The sequence below is a fragment of the Pogona vitticeps genome, chromosome 2, assembly GCF_051106095.1.
Source record: "Pogona vitticeps strain Pit_001003342236 chromosome 2, PviZW2.1, whole genome shotgun sequence".
Lineage (NCBI taxonomy): Eukaryota > Metazoa > Chordata > Lepidosauria > Squamata > Agamidae > Pogona > Pogona vitticeps.
In genome coordinates this window covers 138,786,519-138,808,604 of record NC_135784.1, presented here as the reverse complement: position 1 = coordinate 138,808,604, position 22,086 = coordinate 138,786,519, and the positions used below count along the sequence as shown (strand labels likewise).

General features: G+C 40.6%; 2 protein-coding genes across 2 annotated transcripts; both read right to left on the bottom strand.

The window, feature by feature from the left end:
• Window positions 1-813: 813 nt before the first annotated feature.
• On the bottom strand, window positions 814-9,239 carry LOC110090964 (nucleoside diphosphate kinase). Its single transcript, XM_020814873.3, has 5 exons — window positions 8,141-9,239; window positions 6,555-6,690; window positions 5,630-5,731; window positions 1,571-1,683; window positions 814-1,055 (listed from the first exon to the last, which is right to left on the bottom strand). Exons 1-5 carry the CDS (start codon window positions 8,470-8,472, stop codon window positions 938-940), a joined length of 801 nt encoding a protein of 266 aa, XP_020670532.3. The 5' UTR covers window positions 8,473-9,239; the 3' UTR covers window positions 814-937.
• Window positions 9,240-10,946: 1,707 nt separating this feature from the next.
• NME1 (NME/NM23 nucleoside diphosphate kinase 1) lies at window positions 10,947-20,681 on the bottom strand. Its single transcript, XM_020814885.3, has 5 exons — window positions 20,542-20,681; window positions 19,480-19,603; window positions 18,641-18,742; window positions 13,267-13,379; window positions 10,947-12,244 (listed from the first exon to the last, which is right to left on the bottom strand). Exons 2-5 carry the CDS (start codon window positions 19,597-19,599, stop codon window positions 12,127-12,129), a joined length of 453 nt encoding a protein of 150 aa, XP_020670544.2. The 5' UTR covers window positions 19,600-19,603; window positions 20,542-20,681; the 3' UTR covers window positions 10,947-12,126.
• Between the last annotated feature and the right edge of the window lie 1,405 nt (window positions 20,682-22,086).

The following is a 22,086-nucleotide window of genomic DNA, read 5'->3' as shown; positions in this document are numbered from 1 at the left end:
TTAAGTGAAACCCCGCCCTCCACCACTGTGCAGCAACCAGATGATATGACTGTAAAATAAAACATCTCCTGAAAATAAGCCCTAATGAATTTTTTGGAGCAAAAATGAATATAAGAACCTGTCTTATTTTCGGGGAAACATGGTAGTATTTAATCTCTTGCAAGGTGCATCTGGCATTTGTCTCCCTGGCATATCCCCTATCCAATATTGAGATAATCGGAAGATCTATGGAAAATGTGCTGTTCCACCATACTCATGTTTCTGTGTTAAGGGTGGCGAGTCACATCAACATACTTGAGCATTCCTCTTTAGCCAAACTCAAACTATAGGTTTAGAGCCCCAAAATTGAAGCCTTCCCATGGTGTAGAAAACCGCTATTTTCCAGAATTCTTTCTGAAAAAGGAAGGTCCACCTAGCTTCCATTTAAAATAGAAAACTCCTAGTAAACACTGACTAGGGTAAGAATAGGACGCTTGGGTGGAGATAGGCGTAGTTAGGCCTCAAAATCTTCCAATTAAGGTCTTTCTCTCAGGTGAGCCATATTTTGGTGTCTGTCAGGTAGAAGTTCCATAATGGAGAATTGTGGGATTTGTTCCAGTTTTAATTTCTCTATCCCTTGAATCATCAAGGTACTCAAACAGATGACCATTCAGGTCTGTGTCATTGCGGGTAAAATCCTAACTGGGGGGGCAGGCAACTGAGTTTTTGCAAAATGGAACTTATATTTGCCAAACAACTTCACCGCCAATTCTAGTAATTACGTAACAAAACTGGTCACACACATTGTTTTTATTTTAAAGAAACAGCAGCACATTCATTTATGATGATTTATTAGTGCCAGTAATCACACGATAATCATGATAACTGTCCCTTACTAATAAGAAGGTGGAATGAGACACTTCGTTGGAAGAAGGCACAACTTCTTGAGAAGTTTAATTCATTCATAAATCCAATCATGAGCACAAGATTTGAAGTCCACAAGTTCTGAAGGCTTGAACCACAGGTTGATCTCTTTCTGAGCACTCTCCACAGAGTCACTGCCATGAATGATGTTCCTTCAGAAAAGACAAGAATACAATTACAAGGTTTTTACAGAGTGAAGTTACTTTTTGAGGTAAAAGTCTCACAACTGGACTATGCACAACTAACCCTACTGCACCAGAATTTACAGGTTTTCACAAGTTTAATCACGACCTAATGAATTCTCAATTACGCAAATGTATGGTGAACATATCACCTTCAACTAATTAAGGATTGCTGAATTGTCATAGTAGCATAGCTGTTTATATTGCCATTCACACAGAATAGCTACCATCAACACCTGAAAGAAAATGAACAGTTGTAAACATTTTGACCAAAGCAGCCCTGAACACACATTTTGACCCACCCTGTACCCATTATGCTACAACACTGCTTTGGACATTCCTCTTGAATAGGCATGTTTATAGCCTTATACCACTCCTCCTAGCTAGAGGGAAGCTTCTGTCCTACACACTTTAAAGATAACAGAGTTTCATTTGCAGCTTGCAAATTACATGGAGACATGAAAAGGTAAATTTCCAGCACCAACCTTCCCACTTGAATGCAGAAATCACCACGGATAGTGCCAGGTTTTGAATCTGCCGGGTTAGTTTCACCCAACATTATTCTGCCTGTCTTCACAACGTTCAGTCCTTCCCAAACCTGCAAAAATACATGTCAGCTCACATTAGTTTATCAGAGAAAAGGGGAATGGCTGTTATCACAGAATATGTTCAAGAAATTAAATCCACTATCCTAGTAAAACTTAAATAATCAACACTTAGCTTCTCTAAGTTATTTCAACCAATCAATAAATTTATAGTCATATAACTTGCTCTAAGTTACGTATCCTATTGAATAAAAATTGTTATCAGTAGAATCAGCACACAATAACTATTGTACATCAAATAAAACTCCAGCCTACACAGTATGTCCAAACATAAACGGAATATAGTTGCCACCTTCATCATTATCATATTTCTATCCCACTTTTCAATTAAAAAAATAGCTCAACATGGCTAGCAAGCACCGTAAAAAAGATGAAAAAGAACATATTAAACATTAGAATTACAGAACAGAATCTTGTTCAGAGAAACTAGAGACAGAAAGGTAAATACACAGCTGTTTCACCCCTTTGTCAGAGTGTCCGGAGCAAAATCAGTCAAACTGGTCACATGACTGATTTCAAAACCTGCTATGCAACAGGAATCTAATCAATTGTACGTGGTTTTTGCCAATCAAAGCAATTTTTTAAAAATTGCAAGAGTCACCAAAAGAATGAGCAACAGAAAATAAGGTATAGAGATAAATTAGAAGCTGGTGTAAGCGACCTGACATCCTTACATACTTTGGACTACAATTCCCATAATCCTGCTCATTGACTATGCAGGTTAGGATTTACAGGAGCTGCATTGTCTGGAAGGCAGCCGACTACCTGGCTCTGAGGAAGAAGAAGTAAGGAAATGATTGACAAGCTTCTTGGAGTTTAGAGGCACTTAACTAAGAGAGGATTGCATGGAGATATTTTGGACACCAGTTCCAAGTTGAGGGAAAGTAAAGGGGAAAGTTGTTTAAGAGTGCCAGAGCTGAGGACAGTGGATCAGAATGAGTGAAAGAGACAGGAAGTAATCTGTTGTACTCAGAAATAAGGAGAGACAAGATTGTACTTCAGATTTATGGAGTGGAGTCACACAGAGCAAGAGGGAATAATTTTGGCAGCAAGAGTACCATAGCAATTCAAGTGGATGAAGGAAAATCAAGGAAAGCCCATAGAGCAGAGGACTGCAGTAGTTAAGAACAGGGAAAGCGATGCCTAGAACATGGCCGAGTTTCTGCTCAAAGGACAAAGAATTATGAACTATGACAAAAAGTTGTGCACAGTCTTTTAAAAGCCAATTGCACAAAGGGATGTTTCCTATCCACTTGTGCACACATAAGCCCAGTTGCTTTTTATGGAACAATCTCCAGTTTGTGTAACTTGCAAGCCCAAGATTGCTGGTGCAATTTGTGGAGTGCTCTTCCCATAGAGCAATTACAGTTCACAACTGCTAACAGGAGTCTGACTACTGACAGGAAAATAGAGATGTGAAAAGACTCTTTTTAAAACTATTTTTAATGACATCAAACCTTTTAAAGCCAAGATCAAGCTACCACGAACTAATGAAAGGGACATTTCTTGATAGAAAATCACCCACTGAAAACATTTCATTGACAGCAGACCACGAAAGATACAGCCCTACAAGTAGCTCTCACTCCAAGACACTGCCATGTATGTCAGCAAGTACCACACATTTGGTATCAGTCGGAAGGAGGCAATCTGAACATATGTACCCCTCCCTTCATAGGGAGGATGGTTTCCATCTCTACTGAAGAAGCCAAACAGAGGTAACTGAAGTCCCACTTCTCATTAGCGGTGAATGTTCTTGGCGGATGTTTTAGCCTGTATGCTCTTGCTACCATCTATCCCATAAAGGTCTAGATTTGTTCATTCATGGATCTGGAACTCTTGGGAACCCAATTCTAAAACAGTGCTATAGAGGAAGAAGTAACACATGCATGCTCATTGAGACTTTAAAAGCCATTAGAGACTACTGACTTGGCTTATAATTTCAGATATTAACATGTCAGAATCTGTTAAGAACAACAGACATTATTTGAGATGTTTTCCACAAAGCTGAAGCTTACTGAAACAGGATCTCAGATTTCTATAAGGCCCCAATCTTTCAAGGTATTGCCACAGTACAGCTCAGGGGGAAGCAAAGCGTGAGCTTCCAGATGTTATTGGGACAGGGAGCGCTCAGCCATCCTTCAAAATTGGATATGCTACCTAGGACTGCTAGGAGTTTCAATGCAATAACATATATAGGGCCATAAATGATCCACCCCTAGGAAGGAAGTCACAGCAGTTCATTTCTTTAAAGAAACTTTAAAAAAATACCCTGTGTCTTTCCTTCTTTGTTTTACAAATTTTAAAATGGTCCTTTGTCTGGGCATCATCTCTTCCCCATAGTCGTTCAATTTGAAATGATGATTAGCTCTAACCTTGTTCATTGGGAAGTCCTGTTGGCTAACTAACATCCCACAGACAACAGGCTATGCAACGCTGAGAATTTTATGTGAGATGTGCATAGTGAATGAAGGTATAACTGATGAACATTACAAAACAGGCAAAAACCCACTATTTTATGGTTAGAAAAATATTGGCACATCGAATTGATAGTAAGAATGTGTTTCTATCATGACAAGGAACTAAGAAGGCTTTTAGAAACAATTAAGAAGAAGAATGGACAGCTCACAAAAAGGTGGATTTCATTTAAATTTTTAAAAAAATATTTAAAATTTTCTAAAAAATTAAATTTAAATCAATGATTTAAAAAAAAAATCATTTATTTGTATCCACCCTCTCACATCCAGCCAATAACAATCTTTTAGCATGTACGTACAAATAATTACCTTCTGAGCAAATGCACTACAGTGGTGCCTCGCAAGATGAGCACTTCGTTTTACGACAAAATCGCATAACGACGAAGTTTTGCGATAGCAAAACGATGTTTCCTATGTGGTTTTTTCACTTTGTGATGATCGGTTCCCTGCTTCACTAACCGATTATCGCAAAACGATGATTTTAGAACAGCTGATCGGTGGTTTCAAAATGGCTGCCGGGTAAAAAAAATGGCCGCTCGCTGTTTTCTGGGACGGATTCCATGCTGCACGGGCAGCGAAAAAGGCCACGCTATGGAGGATCTTCGCTGGACGGTGAGTTTCAAGCCTATAGGAATGCATTAATCAGGTTTTAATGCATTTCTATGGGCTTTTTAAAATCGCTTTACAATGTTTTCATTCTACAGCGATTTCACTGGAACGAATTAACATCGTAATGCGAGGCACCACTGTACAGCCATATCCTCCTCATTGGACAAAATCCCATGGTGTAAATGTACACCAACAGGACTTTGCTCAATATATTATAAAGTTAAAGTCAATATTACACACATTAGCACCATTTAAAGCAGGTTTTGGTCATAAATTTCTTTGTAGCTTCAGATGTCATATACCTCTACAAAATTTAAGTATTTCTGGAAAAAGTTGCAAACAAAAGTGAAAAGGAGCACAACAGCTATTTCCTGCTTTGCTCACTGAACAAGAAGGAAGAAATGCAAAATGACTCTGCTATACTTATTTTCCACTTCTCCAATACTAGAGGGTTGTTAGGTGAGAGACAAAAGGGATACATATATTCATGTTTCAAAAGATAAAAGGTTTTTGGTTTTTTAAAAGGTGCTTTAAAGTGTTTTTACTGTTTTAATATTATATATTCAATTTTAAAAATAGTTTTGGCTGGTTGTTTTAATAATTTGTAAGCCGCCTCAGGTCCCTTTACTGAGAGAAAGGCAGCATAACAAAGCAATTAAAAATAAATCAATATTTCTCACATAATTAGCAGCCTGTCTGTCTCATCTATCCCATAAAGGTCTAGATTTGTTATGGGCTGATGGGAGTGCAGTCCAGCAACATTTGAAGGGCTAAATGTTCAATATTTTTCTTCTAAAGGGATTAAATTATACAATTCCCTTATTGCATGAATGCAAGCTCAGAAATGGATACTCACCATAGCTACAATTGGCCCGGAATTCATATATTTAACCAAACCAGGGTAGAACGGCCTGTCTTTCAAGTCAATGTAATGTTGCTTGAGAAGTTCTTCAGAAGCCTTTAGGAAGAAAATGGTACAGAACTGGATTAACTCTTCATTCTTAGCCAACCTTGTACTAAGCCCTTCCACTACCACTAAAACCGTACAGTCACAAAGAAAAAGAGCAAAGCACACATAATTATACTGAAAAGTTAAGCTGTGGAAAAAAACTAACCAATGGCAGTTTACATTCAGGCAGCCAATTTCAACAATTAGCAAAGCTACTGTTTTACGTTATCTTACCAGCATAACCATTTACTCAAAATCATATACACTCCTCTGTACTGAGTTACACAAGTAGCTTAACAGAATCTTCTGAGCCTGAGGAAATGGGAGACTCCCAGAATGAGCAGCCTGAAGACAAATGCTATCTATGTTAATCTGTGAAAGGCATCCTCTTTTTTGACACTAGAGCAGTGGTCTCCAACCTTTTTAATGCCAGCAACTGGTTTTGCTGAAAACCATTCTCCCAAGAACCGGGGTGTGTGTCCTTTTGTCCGTGCGTGGGGTATGTGCGGCCCAGAGTGCGCGTGCATATGCATGTACGCATGAACGTGCATGTTCCTTCAGCCCTCAAATATCTGTCTCAGCAGCCCAGTCGTTCAAAGGCCAAGGATCTGTACCGGTCCGCAGCCCAAGGGCTGGGGACCCCTGCACTAGAGCAAAAACTGTGGTGGAATTTGTTTCTTGTTCTCTGCCTTGTAGCATGACTCCACTGATAAGATCCCTCATATTGCTCCCCACATACTGCATGCCCAGCCCTATTTTAAACAAAGCAATACATTTCTGCACATGCTAATTAGTCTTTTACTGCACTGTTACAAGCAAAGAGGAAACTTACATTTAAAAATTTCATAGCCACCAGACGAAAACCCTTCTGCTCAAATCGCTTGATGATTTCACCTATTAATCCCCGATGGACTCCATCAGGCTTGATGGCAATAAATGTGCGCTCTGTATTGGAAGCCATTATTCCACTGCAAGAGAAATGAAAGGAGAAACTAGTGGATGCCAGCAGCCAACAAATCCAGCACTGTCACTGAATCTGCCATTGTGAGGGCTTCCTCTTTTCATACTGTCTTCAACTTTTGCCATCATCATTGTTCTCTTCCAGTGAGATTTGCCGTCTCAGGATGCTCAAAAAGGACAAAAGTCTCAGCTTTGTAATTTTATCTCCTAAAGTGATTTCAGACTTCAGTTGCTCTTTCTTGCAGTCCTTGGCATCTGTAAAACTCTCCTCCAACACAACTTAAAATTTAAACAAATCATTATTATTGTTTAACCTGTAACTAAAATCAAACTTGCCGTGGGATGCAAATTAGTTACGTATTTGATTTGATTACCGCTGGAGAAAGTAATCAGCTTCCTTTGCTGTCTGTGAAATTTAACTGACTCCTAATGGGTATTTCTTCATTTTGGTATACTGAGAGATGCAAGGGTGCCTACCCACACCACTGTGCAGATTTGAGTCGCTTGGGCCTGATCCGGCACACTGCAGCAGTTGCGGCTGCCTCTACTCCGCCTGGCTGGGGCGAGACTAGAGAGATGGAGATGGTGGGGAGCAAAGGCTTTAGCACCTGGAGGGGAACCATTGCCAGCCCGCATAGGGCGCTGGGGTGGAAGGGTGGGGGCAAGGCGGGTGAAGGTTGCCATGGGCCACCCAGAGCTCTCCGCCCCAATTGCCGCGGGGGGGGGGGGGCGGGGCGGGCAGCGGCCTTCACAGGAAAAGGGGTTTCCGCGCCCCTCTTTTAGGGGGCGAGCACCTTTCTTTCTTCGGAGAGGCTTCAGGCAGCCGCGACTGGTGTCGTCCCGCCGCCAACGCCTGCCTGCCTGCCTCCCTCCCTCGCCCGCCCACTGTCCCACGTTGTCCTGCGGCGCCTTTCGCTCTCGTTTCCCCGAACGGCCGCTCCCTCGGGTGGCGGGTCTGTGGGGAATCGCCTCCGCTCCTCTTTCCCCCTCCTCCCAATTGCGGCTCCATCCCCCTTTTTTCGCGAGAGTCAACCTCGCTCTTCCTTTCCGAGTCCCTTCGTGGCAGGCACGCTGAAGGCCGGCCTTCTCAAGGCGCCATTTCTGCCTCCAGACAAAGGCGGGCCATGCCCGCGACGCCGCCGCCTCCCTTTACAAGTGTGGGGGGGGGGGGGTTTCCCGGCGAGGCGTGGGGGGGGGAACTTGCAAGCGCTCCGTCTTCCTGACCAGATGCCAAGACCTTTCTGAAACGGAGGCCTGACCAGAGCGGCTTTCCAGCCGTCGTTCCCTTTCATTCCGGCTTCCCCCCCCCCCTTACTCTTTTCCCTTCCGTTTCTCTCTCCCCTGCGAAAAGGAGCAGAAGGCGCCGCTGCCGCCGCCGCCGCCGGGGCGAAGGGCTGCCTCTGGACTTGCCAAGGGGGGGCGGCGGCGGCGGCGAGGGACCCCCCCGCACCCTCTTACCTCAAGGACAGCCGGTCTCCTCTAGTCCGGATACGTGGCTGCCGCAGCCTCCCTCTTGAAAGTCTCCGGGGAAAGAGGAGGAGCGAGGCCCGGCGGAACTGAAGCCGCTTCTTGGGAAAGGGGGCGGAGGAGGCCCGTGGGGCGGGGGATCTCCTTCCCGCAAGAGGAAACCAGACGTTTTTTTTGGGGGGGGGGTCAGGCCAAAAGCACGTGTGAGCTGCCGTCTTTTCGGAATCTGGGAACACGCACTGCATCATTCTAAGGACCGTCGTGAGACTGTATCTTCTAATCAGCGGAGAGAACACACACACAGAGACACACACACACACCATTTACGAGCCATCGCTGCAGGAGTTTGGAGAACGACTTATTTTAATGACCAGTCTATATAGATGAGCAGTAATCTGCACTTTGGAAACACAGATTCTCTTTTACTATCTCAGCAGTGCATTCTCCATCCAGGCCTGAGAAGAAAATAATATATTTTTTTGTGTCTGCTCAGTTGTTTTACTTACTTTCTCTTCTTGTTGGAAGTTCCTGTAAGATCACACACTTAACGGATAGATTATTAGGGATTGCCACGGAATTCCTTGGATTCAGTGTGCCCTATATAAGAAGGCATTGTAAATGGCCAGATCTTGTATTCTTGCATAATTTTTGTGTGGCCTTTAAATGGCTACATCAAAATAACTGCATTAGAGTCTGTCTTTTTCTCCTCTCTGCCTTTTATCTTCTTTGACTTGTTGGTGCAGTGTACAAATACAACTGCTTGGCTGGCCTTTGCACCAGTGTTACTAGAGTACTTGTGAACAGAAATAAACTCTTCATGGATATCTCTTGTATTTAAGGTCTGTCATGTCCCTGTACTTGACAGCACTGTGTAGCCCCACTTCAAATCAAAGCACTTTGGTTTTTCTTATTCTCAGGAATGGTTTCTTTCCTATGATCAGAGGCCTGAACAAGCTCAGAGTATTGCCAAAGGGACACAGGGTGGCTCATTCACTAATCTGTGTGCCTTCTTTGGGGCACAGACTACGTATAGTGGAGGAGCAGGGCACAGTCTTGGGTGAGAGCTACCAAGTGCTCCAAGGTTCCCCCAGTAACATGCCTAAGTAGCTTCAAGTAACTTCAGAGGATTCAAAAGCAACTACAATTACAAATGTGTATAGGGGTGTTAAAACAATTATTCTAGAAAACTGCAGGATTCTTTCAGATAATGATATTGGGATTTTTATTCTGAAGGTCCAACAAAGTATCTTTGTGGTCAGCTTCCTCTCCTCATTCTTCAAATAGCAGCAATGTCCTTTCTACTTGGAAAGGATACCTGCCGATTTATCCTAAGCATCTTTTCTTGGCATTAAGTCCTATTGAATCCATAGTATTTATTTATTTATTTGATTTTATTTTATTTATATCCCGCCCATCTGGTAGTTCTTGTCCCCATCTAGGTTTGATTCCTGGGACAAAATTTCCCAAAGACTGAAGTCCCAAGGTTAAAAAAGCCAGGATATGAGTTGTACTATTTGAAATTGTTCAGGGTTTCTCACAAGACTCTAGCTTCAGTGCCAGCACCTCAAGTTAAAGCAGTGAGGGATCGAATTATAGGAAAGTTTCTCTCAGAGAAGTACTGGGCTGTGTTCTTAATTTGGAATGCAAACCCTGATACAAGTTTTTTAATGTAGAGATGAATCAAGGTTTATTCTGCTCAGCACTCTGGTTTACAGTACCCTTGACTACAGCTATGGCTTGTTAATTTAGACATCACTATTAGACCTCAGTTAGCAGAAACTATAGAGTTAAATCAAGACAAAGTTTGGTGAGCTTACAACCTACTGAAATCAGGCACTTGAGCTGTCCAGTTGATCTGAACAGCAATTAAAACGGTATCTAGTGACACCTTAAAGGCTAACAAATTTTATTTAGCATAGGCTTTTGTGAACTGCAGCCCACTTCATCAGACAGATCAGTGTAAGTTTATGGATTGTTCCCCATCCCCTGAAATGCTGGTGATGGAAACTAATTTAAGGTAATTTTGTCTGATTCCACATATAGTTGGGAAATCTATTTCAAACATCATTTGTCCTTTTGGTTTGTTGGTATAGTATGTTGCAACCCTTTTTCCATTTCAGACTTCACACAAACCATGATGTCTGAACTAAGATTGATTGTGTGTCAATCCAAAAGATAGAAATATATTTATAGACATTGTAAAGAAAATGAACAGCTCAGCTGTCAAAACCCCTTTTCAGTGTCAAGCAGGAAGAAAGACATGATTAACAGGAGGCAGAGTTCAATAAATAGCACCCGAACATTAATCTTCTTTTCTCATAAAAGCACATTTCATAAGCAGCTATACTAATCTTGGCTTAAAATGGAACAAATGAGCAATGTAGAGGTGGGTGGGGAGAAAAAAATAATGTAATAACCATTAGCATCAAGCTTTATTTTTAAATTGATAGTGTAATCCATGCACATCTGAGTGGAGCAAAAACAATTTTGAACTCTGCCAGCATATTTTACAGTACAAATTTATATTCTATAATTCCTCAATATGCAGTAATATACAGTATATAAATATATTGCATTGAAATCACCTTGTAGTACTGTGGTTTACATGGCAGCATCCATGACTTGGCCTTTTAAGGTGAAAGAGAACAGCTGCTCTATTGATCCTTCTTAAGCAGTATATTCTTTATGCCAAACCACTTGTATAACTTATTCTGCAACTGAAATAATACTTTCTTTGCAATTGTGCCCTGTATTTGAAACACCCGTGTGGGCTTAATCTATAATACTGAGTCGACTCCAATTGTGCCCTGTATTTGAAACACCCGTGTGGGCTTAATCTATAATACTGAGTCGACTCCAATGAATACAGTCGGTTTCAGATAACAAAATTAACGTTTAGGACTAGTCCTACCATTAGGCAGAGTGTGGCAGCCACCTGAGGCATCTGATTTCAGACATCAAGAAAAGGTAGGAAATTGTTAGCTACGTAATACTCTTTTCTTAACCTCAGGCCAGAAGAGTGTCCTGACCAGGATATATCCTGACCAGGATACCAACATTATTTTGGCCAGACTTGGATTGTGGTGAGGGAATGTCATGCTTCACTTGAGGCCATAAAATGCCTTGGGCTAAACTTATGTGCGTTTTTGACAACTGCTGAATGGGAAAGGCTGTGCTCTTTCGTACTGTTAATTCAAGTTCTTTTTTAAATGCCTGCATGTGATCACATGACACTGCTTTATCCAGCATCCAGGCTTCTGACTCCTCCTTTGGGTCCAAATCATAATCATCTTAGAACAGCAGAATCGGAAGGGACCCTAGGGATCATGTTAAGTGTTGGTGTTGATATTTAAAAAATGAATAGTTTAAGGTCATACTATTTCTGGGAACATCTTCTCCCATATATACGTGCCTGGATATCATCTTTATCTCCAAAAGCCCTCCTATGGATGCCCCCCGTCAAAAGAAGCTAGGTAGGTGGTTAAAAAGACAGGGCATTCTAATTTTTTTAAAATGTGGAAATGAAAACCGAGCAAAAGAGGTGGGAAAACATGGGGAGCCCCCAATATATAGAACACCTCCCTCAATGAGGTTTCCCTGGCACTCACATTATCAGCACCAAGCAAAGACATTTCCTATTCTCCCAGGCATTTTAGATTTTACTTTTTAAACAGTAAAATCTGATGTACGTGTTTTTCATTGTTCCAATCTACATTGCACTGTTTACACTACTGTAATCTGCCCAAAGTATTGTTATTGTGTGAATTAGATACAAGTAAGAATTTGATATATAAAGTCTGAACAGCTAATGTAATTACACATATTCCTTATAATGAACACAGATATACTTGAAAGTGCACTGGAAGGAGAGAAATAAAAAACAAGCCTATGGGATAAACGGAAGTACTGTAGTAGTTTTTTCAGGGTCAATAGTCAGTGGAACGAAAAGGATAATAAGTAAGTAGCACATTTGCTTTTTAGTCATAGATCCATGTGTGATCACACCTTGTGTAGTCAACCAGTTCTTCAGGAATGAACCATAGATTGATTTCAGTTTCTGCACTTTCCACAGAGTCACTTCCATGAATTATATTTCTAAATAAAAACAAAATAAAAAAGCAAATTAATTCAACTGTGCCACTATTAAACAAGCAGAAATTAAAACAACTTTTTGCTATTCTGTTTATACCAAATGATAATGAAAAAAATTGTTTTTTTCCCATTTTAATCTTGCACATAGTCTTGAAAATACAGATACAGACTCAGATACATGCATGAGTATTGGGTCTTTTAGAGAAAGGACTACTACCCCTAATGATTAAAAGACATTTTCCTGAATACTTTGAGGAAGAAACATGGGATGGCTGCAAACAGAAGACAATATTGCCTGCATCATACCCCTTGCCTGCTTTCAAACAGACTGATGTCAGGATAATAGACCTGTCCAGAAGTGCCCTTATACATATATTTTTTAAAAATGTGTGGTGATACAATTAGTACCAATAATCTGTTTTTATCCATTTCTATCAAAAGAAAATGATTTTCCAGAGAGCTACAGTCAACTATAATGTTCCAAAATCTTAATGTCAATAATAGTCCACCATTTTACAATGCCATCTTACAAAGTTGCCATAATTGCATCCTCAAAGAAAAGAATATCGTATGATGCATACAATGAGTTGTATCCAACAGGATCCTTCTGTTGTCGTTGTCACTTGCCATCATGTCACCTCAGACTTATGACAACCCTGTGAATGTGTGATCTCCCAAATGTCCTGTGGTCAACAGCCCTGCTCAGCTCTTGTAAACTTAAGCCTGAGGCTTCTAGGACATCAGTCCATCTTGTATTCGGTCTTCCTTTTTTCCTGTTGCTGCCTTCAATTTTCCCCCACACTGTTGTCTTTTCCAGCAAATCTTGGCTTCTCATCATGTGCCCGATATCAGCAGCAGATGCATCAGTGCCATGGAAGAGGAAAGTGCTGCCTCTCCAACTTCAAGGATGAGAGATTTCTCCACCAGAGTCGTAGCATTAGTCCAATATTTTTTATGCCTGGACTTAGATGTAAATGTGAACTAGTCAGCGAGGCAATTTTATAAGAAAGGAATTCTGCATTTACCTGCCAACTTGCACACAGAAGTCCCCACGGATTGTGCCAGGCTTTGAATCAGCAGGATTGGTTTCCCCCAGCATGACCCGACCAGTCTTGACTACATTAAGGCCTTCCCACACCTTTAAAAACCAAAGAATGGAGATCAATAGGAGAGCCATAGTAAGAAACAACATATAGCAAAAGAACAGCACCAGGATAAGGGGTAGAGTCCCATAGACACTTGCTTGGATACTAAGTTCATTTTCAAAAACTCTTCTAAGTGACCCTAACAAATGAAGTAGGACAGGTAGCTTTTAAGGAGACAGATGTTTCAGTGGCGGCACTCCACTCTCCTCAGACAGGCTTGCCTAGTGTCTACATTGTGGTTTTGTCAGCACCGAGTCAGGATTCTTCTTAGGCTTCTTGGTCCTTACATTTCCCTCAGCACTTACTATTGGTTTTACTTTAATTTTGTTTTATAGCTCTTATTTGCTTTTAGGGGTTTTGTGCTCTGTTTGATATTTTTATATATCTGATAATCTTAGATCAAGAAAGGTATGGCCATTAGGAAATACAGAAACAAGATGAAATGTAATAAAATGAATGTGTGTGCGTGTGTGTGCAATACATTTCCAACAATTTCAAATTAATACTATTAATTATGTACACACAACTAACAGCCCTACTCAGTCTAATATACCGGTAAGTACCTGATTCCTACGTTCTTTGAAAATCTTTACTAGTAAACAACAGCCAGAATCCAGATCAGTGTTATGCACACCTAGGATCTGCAGATTATAAGAGGACATATTTGTGCAACTCTATACTTTATATGGTCATTTTTCTGAGCAACAAACATATATCATAGGTGTTACTCACACAAGCATATAAAGCTGCCATTTATGGGAGAGGCCATACTGCGTGAGAACCTTGCTTTCTTTCTTCCCATATTCCAGTGTAATAGTGTTCCATAGTATTCCAGCAGAAACTAGTCTACTCTGATTAGGAGAAGTTTTCCAAGGTTTTTTAGTATAAGGTAGAGGTTCCCCTTGACATTTTTAGCTCAGTCGTGTCCGACTCTAGGGGGCGGTGCTCATCCCCACCTCCAAGCTGTAGAGCCAGTGTTTGTCCGAAGACAGTTTCCGTGGTCACATGGCCAGCATGACTAGACATGGAACGCTGTTACTTTCCCTCCAAGGTGGTACCTATTTATCTACTCGCATTTTTTCATGCTTTTGAACTGCTAGGTTGGCAGGAGCTGGGACAAGCGACGGGAGTTCACTCTGTCACGTGGATTCAATCTTACGACTGCTGGTCTTCTGACCCTGCAGCACAGAGGCTTCTGCGGTTTAACCCACAGCACCACCACGTCCTATTTTTAGTGGTAGGCCTCTGCAATTAGCACTTCTGCATAAAACATGTTCTGTGAATATCAGAGACATACCACTGGAGAGCCCCCTATGCAATTTCTTTTCAATTTATTTGTTTTATGTCTCCACTGCCTTTCTCCCAGTTACCACCTGCTGATAGCTTTTAGAAATCTTTCCTCTCCATCTTTTGTGAATAAGTGTTCTCACAGATTCACACTGTAGAATAAATAAGCATATCACCCATTTCTCCTTGTTGTGTGTACGGAAATTTTTACAGTAACAAGCACAACAATAAAAATAAGGAACTGAAATATGGAATTTGTATAATCACACAATTTTGGAGTGAGAAATCTGAAACAAACAATTGGGGCTATTTTGAGTATGGGTATGTAGCAAAAATTGCATCATAAGAGCAGCTCTGCTGCATATACATATTATATGCATAACAGACTGTCATGCCCTCTCAGGCAGAGTCTTCCTCAGACAATGAAAGCCTGGATGACATGCCTTGGCAGAAGGGATTGAGGCAGAAAAGGGCCCTAAGGCCCCAACTGCCAGCCTCTCCTCAGAGACTCTCAGTATTCCTTATTTATGATCTGTGGTGTGGTGTAATGGATAGAATAGCAATACTTCAAAAAGCCCAGAAACAGCCCGATATGGCTGCACAATATTGTGCCCGCACTGCCAACTGGAAAAAGGATGATGAGCTTTATTTATTTATTTATTTATTTATTTATTTATTTATTTATTTATTTATTTATTTATTTATTTATTTATTTATTTATTTATTTATCAGACTTATATACCGCCCCATAGCACTACAAGCACTCTCCGGGCGGTTTACAATTTAATTATACAGGCTACACATTGCCCCCCCAGCAAGCTGGGTACTCATTTTACCGACCTCGGAAGGATAGAAGGCTGAGTCAACCTTGAGCCGGCTACCTGGGATTTGAACCCCAGGTCGTGAGCACAGTTTTAGCTGCAGTACAGCGTTTTACACAGCAAAGGGCAGCCTAAACGTTGATGACACCCATGTCATCAATCACGATTGTCTACAGATATCCTCTTATGCTCACCATCATTCACAAAGAGAAACCAAGCACAGGGAAATCCCAGAACCTGACTCCTTTTTTCATCAGTTAACCACTACTCACCCAAACACACAGCAATTGCCAGGGCCGTTTTTCAACAAGTTCTCTAGGTATTTATTGTTTGGAGCCAAAAAAGCCATCAAAAAGTCTAGAAGAAATGTGTCTTCAGAGATGTCTCTCCCAATACAGATGGCTGGGTGTGCTGTGCACCACGTTTAGTGGGACAGAAGCTCTTCAAATTCCTGTAAAATCCTTGGGGATTAACAATCCAATACTTTCCAGATGCACAAACATGTACTTGAGTGCACACAGTTAATCTGTGCCAAAAACTATTTTAATGGGCTGTTTTAGACTTAATGAAATGGTGGAAGCAAAACTGTGAGTGAGTGCAACAAATACAACAAAGAAACATATACACTAACTTTTCAGGTAAACTAACATTGGTATGCCAGCTCTGCAGAATGCAGACTAGAAAGCTATCATCCACTTTCCAAAGCCTTGTTTTACAAACATGTTGCCTGCATGTTTCCCAAAATATGTCCCCTCATCTTCTGAAATAAAAAAAAGGGGGGGGCTGGAGGTAGCAAAGTTTGCCACTTGAAATAAATAATCCCTACTATATAAAGGATAGAGTGATGAAAGGAGCGGGGGGGGGTTAAACCCATCTGAAATGTGCTGTTGGAGGTGAGCCTTACAGATACTACAGGCCACCAAAAAGGCAAATAAATGGGTGCTCAATCAAGACAAGGTTAAACTCTCACTAGAGCAAAAATGGGTAAATTATGGCTACCCTGCCTTTCACATATAAAGAGAATTCAGAACTGACTAGAAAAGGCGACATTACTGGGAAAGGGAGGATAGTAGGAAAAGAGGAAGACCCAATGTGAGATGGGTTGGCTTGGCAAAGGAATCCACAGCTGTTAGTTTGCAAGACCTGAGCAGATCTTATTGGAAAAGACAATATTGCTGGGAATGACAGGCAGTAGGAAGAAAGAACGACCTATCATAAGATGCTGTTGGTTTGGAAAATCTGAGCAGAATTGTTAATGGCAGGGCATTTTGGACGTCCTTCACTCACATAGTCACCCCACATCAGAAGTGACTTGATGACACATAACATATTGGGATTTTTTTTAATCAAAGAATTGTATAGTGACAAGATGGGTGGAATAGAGACTATGACAGGAGACTCTTAACATGATATAAGCACCAAAACTCGGTTAACATCAAGTCCATCCCCAGCCACAAAGGAAAAAAAAGTACTTTTACAGCTTAAATGAGTGAGCTTCTGAATGTTTGTTTTGTATTCTTTTAAAAATATATGTTAAAATATTTTCAATATTTATATTTAAGACAAATATATTTTTATTTAAAAATTAATATTCTTGGTGTATCTACTTTTACAATTAGGCACAGAATCCCCTTGTAAGCATGATTCTGATAAGACTGTCCAGGAAGGAGTTTAAAAGTTAGCGAGCTAATTAGGTCCTGACTGATAAGGTCAAAAGTGCAGATTGCCCTAGACATGGAGCGGATTCCCTCTTTGAAAGCTTATGTGAGAAGACTATTTGGTCTCAGAAATCCTGAGAGAATGTTTATTGAAGATACATGGCAAAATAGCCCCCTTTTTGGAGGACTGTCAGTCCATTACTTTCTTCAAAGAGAGACTGGTTTTTACTTTAACTCTTTAAAGGAAACCTATCTGTTTCTGTGACCGTTGTCTCTAAATATCTCCCTCTCCCCTTACAAGTGTATACAATGTTTAATTTCACTAAGCTCTTGCTGGCTCAGTCTTATAACAAAGTGACTGGGTCCCCCCCCCTTTGAAAGGCCTTTTTTGAGGATCAATATTTCAGCCTCTGCAGCCTGGATTCTCTCCCAATTAAAAAAGTGGGTGGTGTGAACCATTCACTTTCAAGATAAGCAAAATCAGTCTTTTTAGTTTATATGATCTATTTTAAATCTGGACATCTTTAGAATTGCCGACTTCTGAATGGAAAACAATTTTACTTAAATAATAATAATAATAACTAAAAAGCCCTTTGTCAAAATTTCCCCAAATGTGACACAGGGCAAGAGCAGATTGTCTGCTACACCTGTGCCAAATTTGGTGCCGATCCAAATTCCAGTTTCAAAGTTCCAATTTTTTGTTTGGGTTGCCCCCATTTTTAGAATTGCCTTGTGGAATGTCGGTCTGCTGCACAATAATATTGGTACACAGTCATGAAGCAATAATTCAGCTTTCCTTTCTTCGACAAGTATAGTATCAGAGCTTGGGAATCCACAAAGTGCTTCCAGGAAAGGATTTTACTGCACATCTGCCTTACCTCATGCAGATAATTTTATAAGGGTTGAGGGGGAGACAAACAGTGTTGCCTTCCCTGTGTAACTGAGCCATGTTTTCCAGTTGTTTCACCCCCTACCTCCATCCCATGGAAGAACAAAAGAAAATACAGCAATTGTGTGATGCTTTTGATTGGTAGTGTTAGGTATGGACACATTCTGGAAACACCCACAGAAGTGGAAGTATCTATTCTTGTAATACTCGTTAGAAGGAGAAGGGAGGGATTTCCTCCCTCCTATCCCTGGCCGCCTGTAATATTGCTGGACGCGATTAGTGCTTTTCAACAGCCGATCCTAAGAGAACAGTGGGAAAGCAACAGTGAGCCAGGGAGTTACGCAGTTATTATGGTCATTATTTATTTATCTTTCAGTGTTATCTAGGTAGGAAATTACTAGTTAGATCATTAAAAGTCATATTACTCCATAGTTGCCATACTCTTCTAATTCCCCCCCACAAGAATATATATCAATTCTAAGAATAGCAAGAAAACCTGTAATTTAAGCGGAACTCAGACCACATATTCCTTCTTAAAATTTGCTGCTCGTAATTTAATTACTTATAAAGAAAACAAGGTTTATCTGTTGAGTACTTACCATTGCGACAACAGGCCCAGAGTGCATATATTTAACTAAACCAGCATAGAATGGCCTGTCTTTCAGGTCAATGTAATGTTCTCTGAGGAGATCTTCAGAGGCCTGCAGGAAAAAAAATGCTTAGGATAAGTACTTAAGAGCATCTTATGTCACATAACATTAGCCACAGGAATAGTATTAATCCTTAAGATACACGCTTGTTTTTCCAAGACTGGTTTTGGTACTTTGTTAGAAGACCAGTTTAGCTGACTGATATAAATTTTGAATATTATTTAACTTGATTTGTTCAGTAAGATGCTTCCCACTCAAGTCAGTTCAATCATACTTATGTATTTTTTGCAGTTCAGTAATATCCAAAGTATTTAGTTTATAATGTACATCTGAGGACACACCCTTCAGACTAAGAAGAGCTGCTTACTAAAATTAGAGTAATCAGCATGGCTTTATCTTCTGCTAGACATTGGAAAGATACTAAAATATTAGGCTATCTTATGAAATAACAGATTCTTCTGCTTGAGATCCATTTGATAGCCCTATCTTTGCTGTCCTACTGTGAGTAGACCAAGACCTTTCTCTTCAGGCAGGATTTCACTTAGTAATTGACTGCCTGAGAGGGAGTTTCAAATTAAGTGCTGTGCTTTGTTGCTTTGAATCTGCTTTTGGTGTTGATTTTGTTTAACATTTTTAGTGTGGCATTTGATTAATTTTTAATATTTGTGTACATACTGTTTATAGCTTTTAAATATTATCTTTTAATTATGTAAAATATTTTAAATAAAATTTTGATTAATTAATTTCTGATGGATGAAAGAACACCTCGAAAGAGGAAGAAAACTTACATGCATGAATTTCATGCCTATCAGTTTGAACCCTTTCTGTTCAAAACGTTTGATAATTTCTCCCACCAAGCCCCGCTGGACTCCATCAGGCTTGATGGCTATGAAGGTGCGTTCAGTCATCGTCCTATCACACAGAAAAGCAAACAGTTACAATTATAAATGAAAAATAAATTCCAGTATACATATGTCCACACATGAAGAATGCAGTCTGTCGTTCCATGATGCTTTAGGCTAGGATGGAGTGCAACCCACCAGCTCAATGGATGAAGCACAATATGCACACAGAATATTTGAGGAATGCAGAAATGAGGTGGTCAATTGAAATGGGATTTGTATTGCAGATACACCCCAGGTCACATGTTAATAGAGATCTAACCAAAAAGAAAGAAAGAAAGAAAGAACCAAAATTTCTCTATTTGTAATTTGCATCTAGTATACGAGGCATGTCCAAAAGGCTCTTATAAGAAAATTATGACATGACATAGATGGAGCCAAGTCCGAAGATATAATGGTTCACTTTGGAACATGGCAATTTGATATCATTCTCCACACAGTGCAAATTGTATGACATTTAATGCAAAACATTGTGTTTGGGTGAAGATTAATATCACATTTCACACACTTCTCTGCTCCAACGTTAAGACCAATCTCACATGGAATTATTTGGAACATCCCACTGATTTCTTTGAAACTTTCTTTCAACCAAGCATGTCTGAGAGCAGAAGGTTAAGATAAAACCAAAACCACCTGTAGCCTTATTCCAACAAGAGTTGAAACAATAACAAAACAGCAACAGTTAGCTTTCCTAGGTATATTCCACATCACCCCCAGCTGCCCCTACAGGGCCGGATGCCTCTAAAGTCCAAATGCTTTCCACATCCCTTCCCCTTCATATTCCCCTAAATCTACCAATCTGGGTCCGGATCCCCAAGTGCTATCCTGTATGGGCATTCCCTAAGCATCCTCCAATATCCTGCACACCCCCTCCCTAATCCCGCCCTTCCCTCTCTCCTGCTTCCACCATGGCTAGTTTACCAGCAAATCCCCTAAAAGCGTTCCTACCTGCCTGAGTGTTGCGGCGGTGGCTGCTGCTGATCTGCGAGTGCTGGAGGCTGTGGTAACACGGAGGTTACTGCAGCACCCAGCCTGGCGACATCCCAGCCTCACAGCTGGACTCTTTTCCACAGGAGACTCATCCCCACGCGTCCATCTGCTGCCTGCTTGGAGGAGCTCCACTCTGCAGTTTATGGGTTGCACAGAACAACCTTCTCAGCTCCCTGGACGCCCCCTACTGGTGGCTTCAAAGACACACAGAACCTTTTGCCCCCCCCTCCCCTTTTAAAACTGATCCAAAATTCGCAGCGCAGCAGCAGCAGCATCTAGGTACACTTAGACATGCTGATAGTGTTTGAGGGTTACTTCGACAAGGGTAAAAATGAAATAAATGTATTCTAAAGAAGGACAAATGCTTCTTCTGTACAAATAAATACAGCGTGGTAATATGTGTACACAGACACACATATGAAAGTCACTGGAAACTTTTTGCTACAAGGGACCAAAAACAAGGCTATCCTTAGGAAATCAGAACTCCCCGATTCAAAAAGTCAGGAGGGCCCCCTTCATATATTCCAAACAGCTCCAAATTCTATGACTGGCATTTTTGAGATGTTTTTAATTTCCAAAAGAAAACACACGGTGAGTAGAAAGATTCCTGATCTTGGTTCCTGCAGTGTTTCTTCCCCCACAGCTGAAAAGTTGCTTAGCTGTCACATAACTGGAACAAAAGAGCGTAACCCTATAAAGAGATCTTAGCTGAATCGTTACTAGATATTTGTTAAAGTTACATAAATATTGACTGAAACCCTGTTACTTGGCATAGTAAATCACAACTAGGGTAGTCCCATTGAATTAGTGGGGATTTGGTGAATCAACTGCTTCAGTTGGCCTAATCTACTTTTGACTTACTACACTAAACAACACAATTTCAGCCAGCGTGATTAACAACCAGATAGATATTCCCTACTAGTTTTTTTAATGTAGCATTTCCACAGACTGTTTGCTCTTTTCTCTTCTACAAGGCGTAGCATTCATATAATTTCAGCCTCTCCATCTTCCTCATCCTTTCACTGCTCCCTTCCTATAATCTTTATTTATACCTCAGACTTTTGCCATTTGGCTTTTAATCCACTCATCGGATTGAACCTGCCTTTTTTTTCTTCCTGAGGCTGCTCTTGATCCTTTCATCCTCTGCTCTTTAACACCAAAACTATGATCCTAGACAGACTCATGATACCAGAATTTTAATGTAGCCATGCCTGAGAATGCAAGCCACTGCATCATGACTGTACATCCAAGATTTGTATATTTCTGTTATACAGTGAGAAACATTTAATGTTACACTTTCCGGCCCCACTTAGGCTTTCATCCTCTGTCTACATGATATAGCAATTTTTTATCCATGATTTGGGTCTAATTTTATAAACAGGAGAAATTTGTAGTGGATTGACTGCATCTTATAAAGGGATTTCCTGCTGCCACTGACTCACTATTTATCCTCTACCAAGTCACTTTCTCTCAGTATTTCCTATTAGTAAAATGACACTGCTT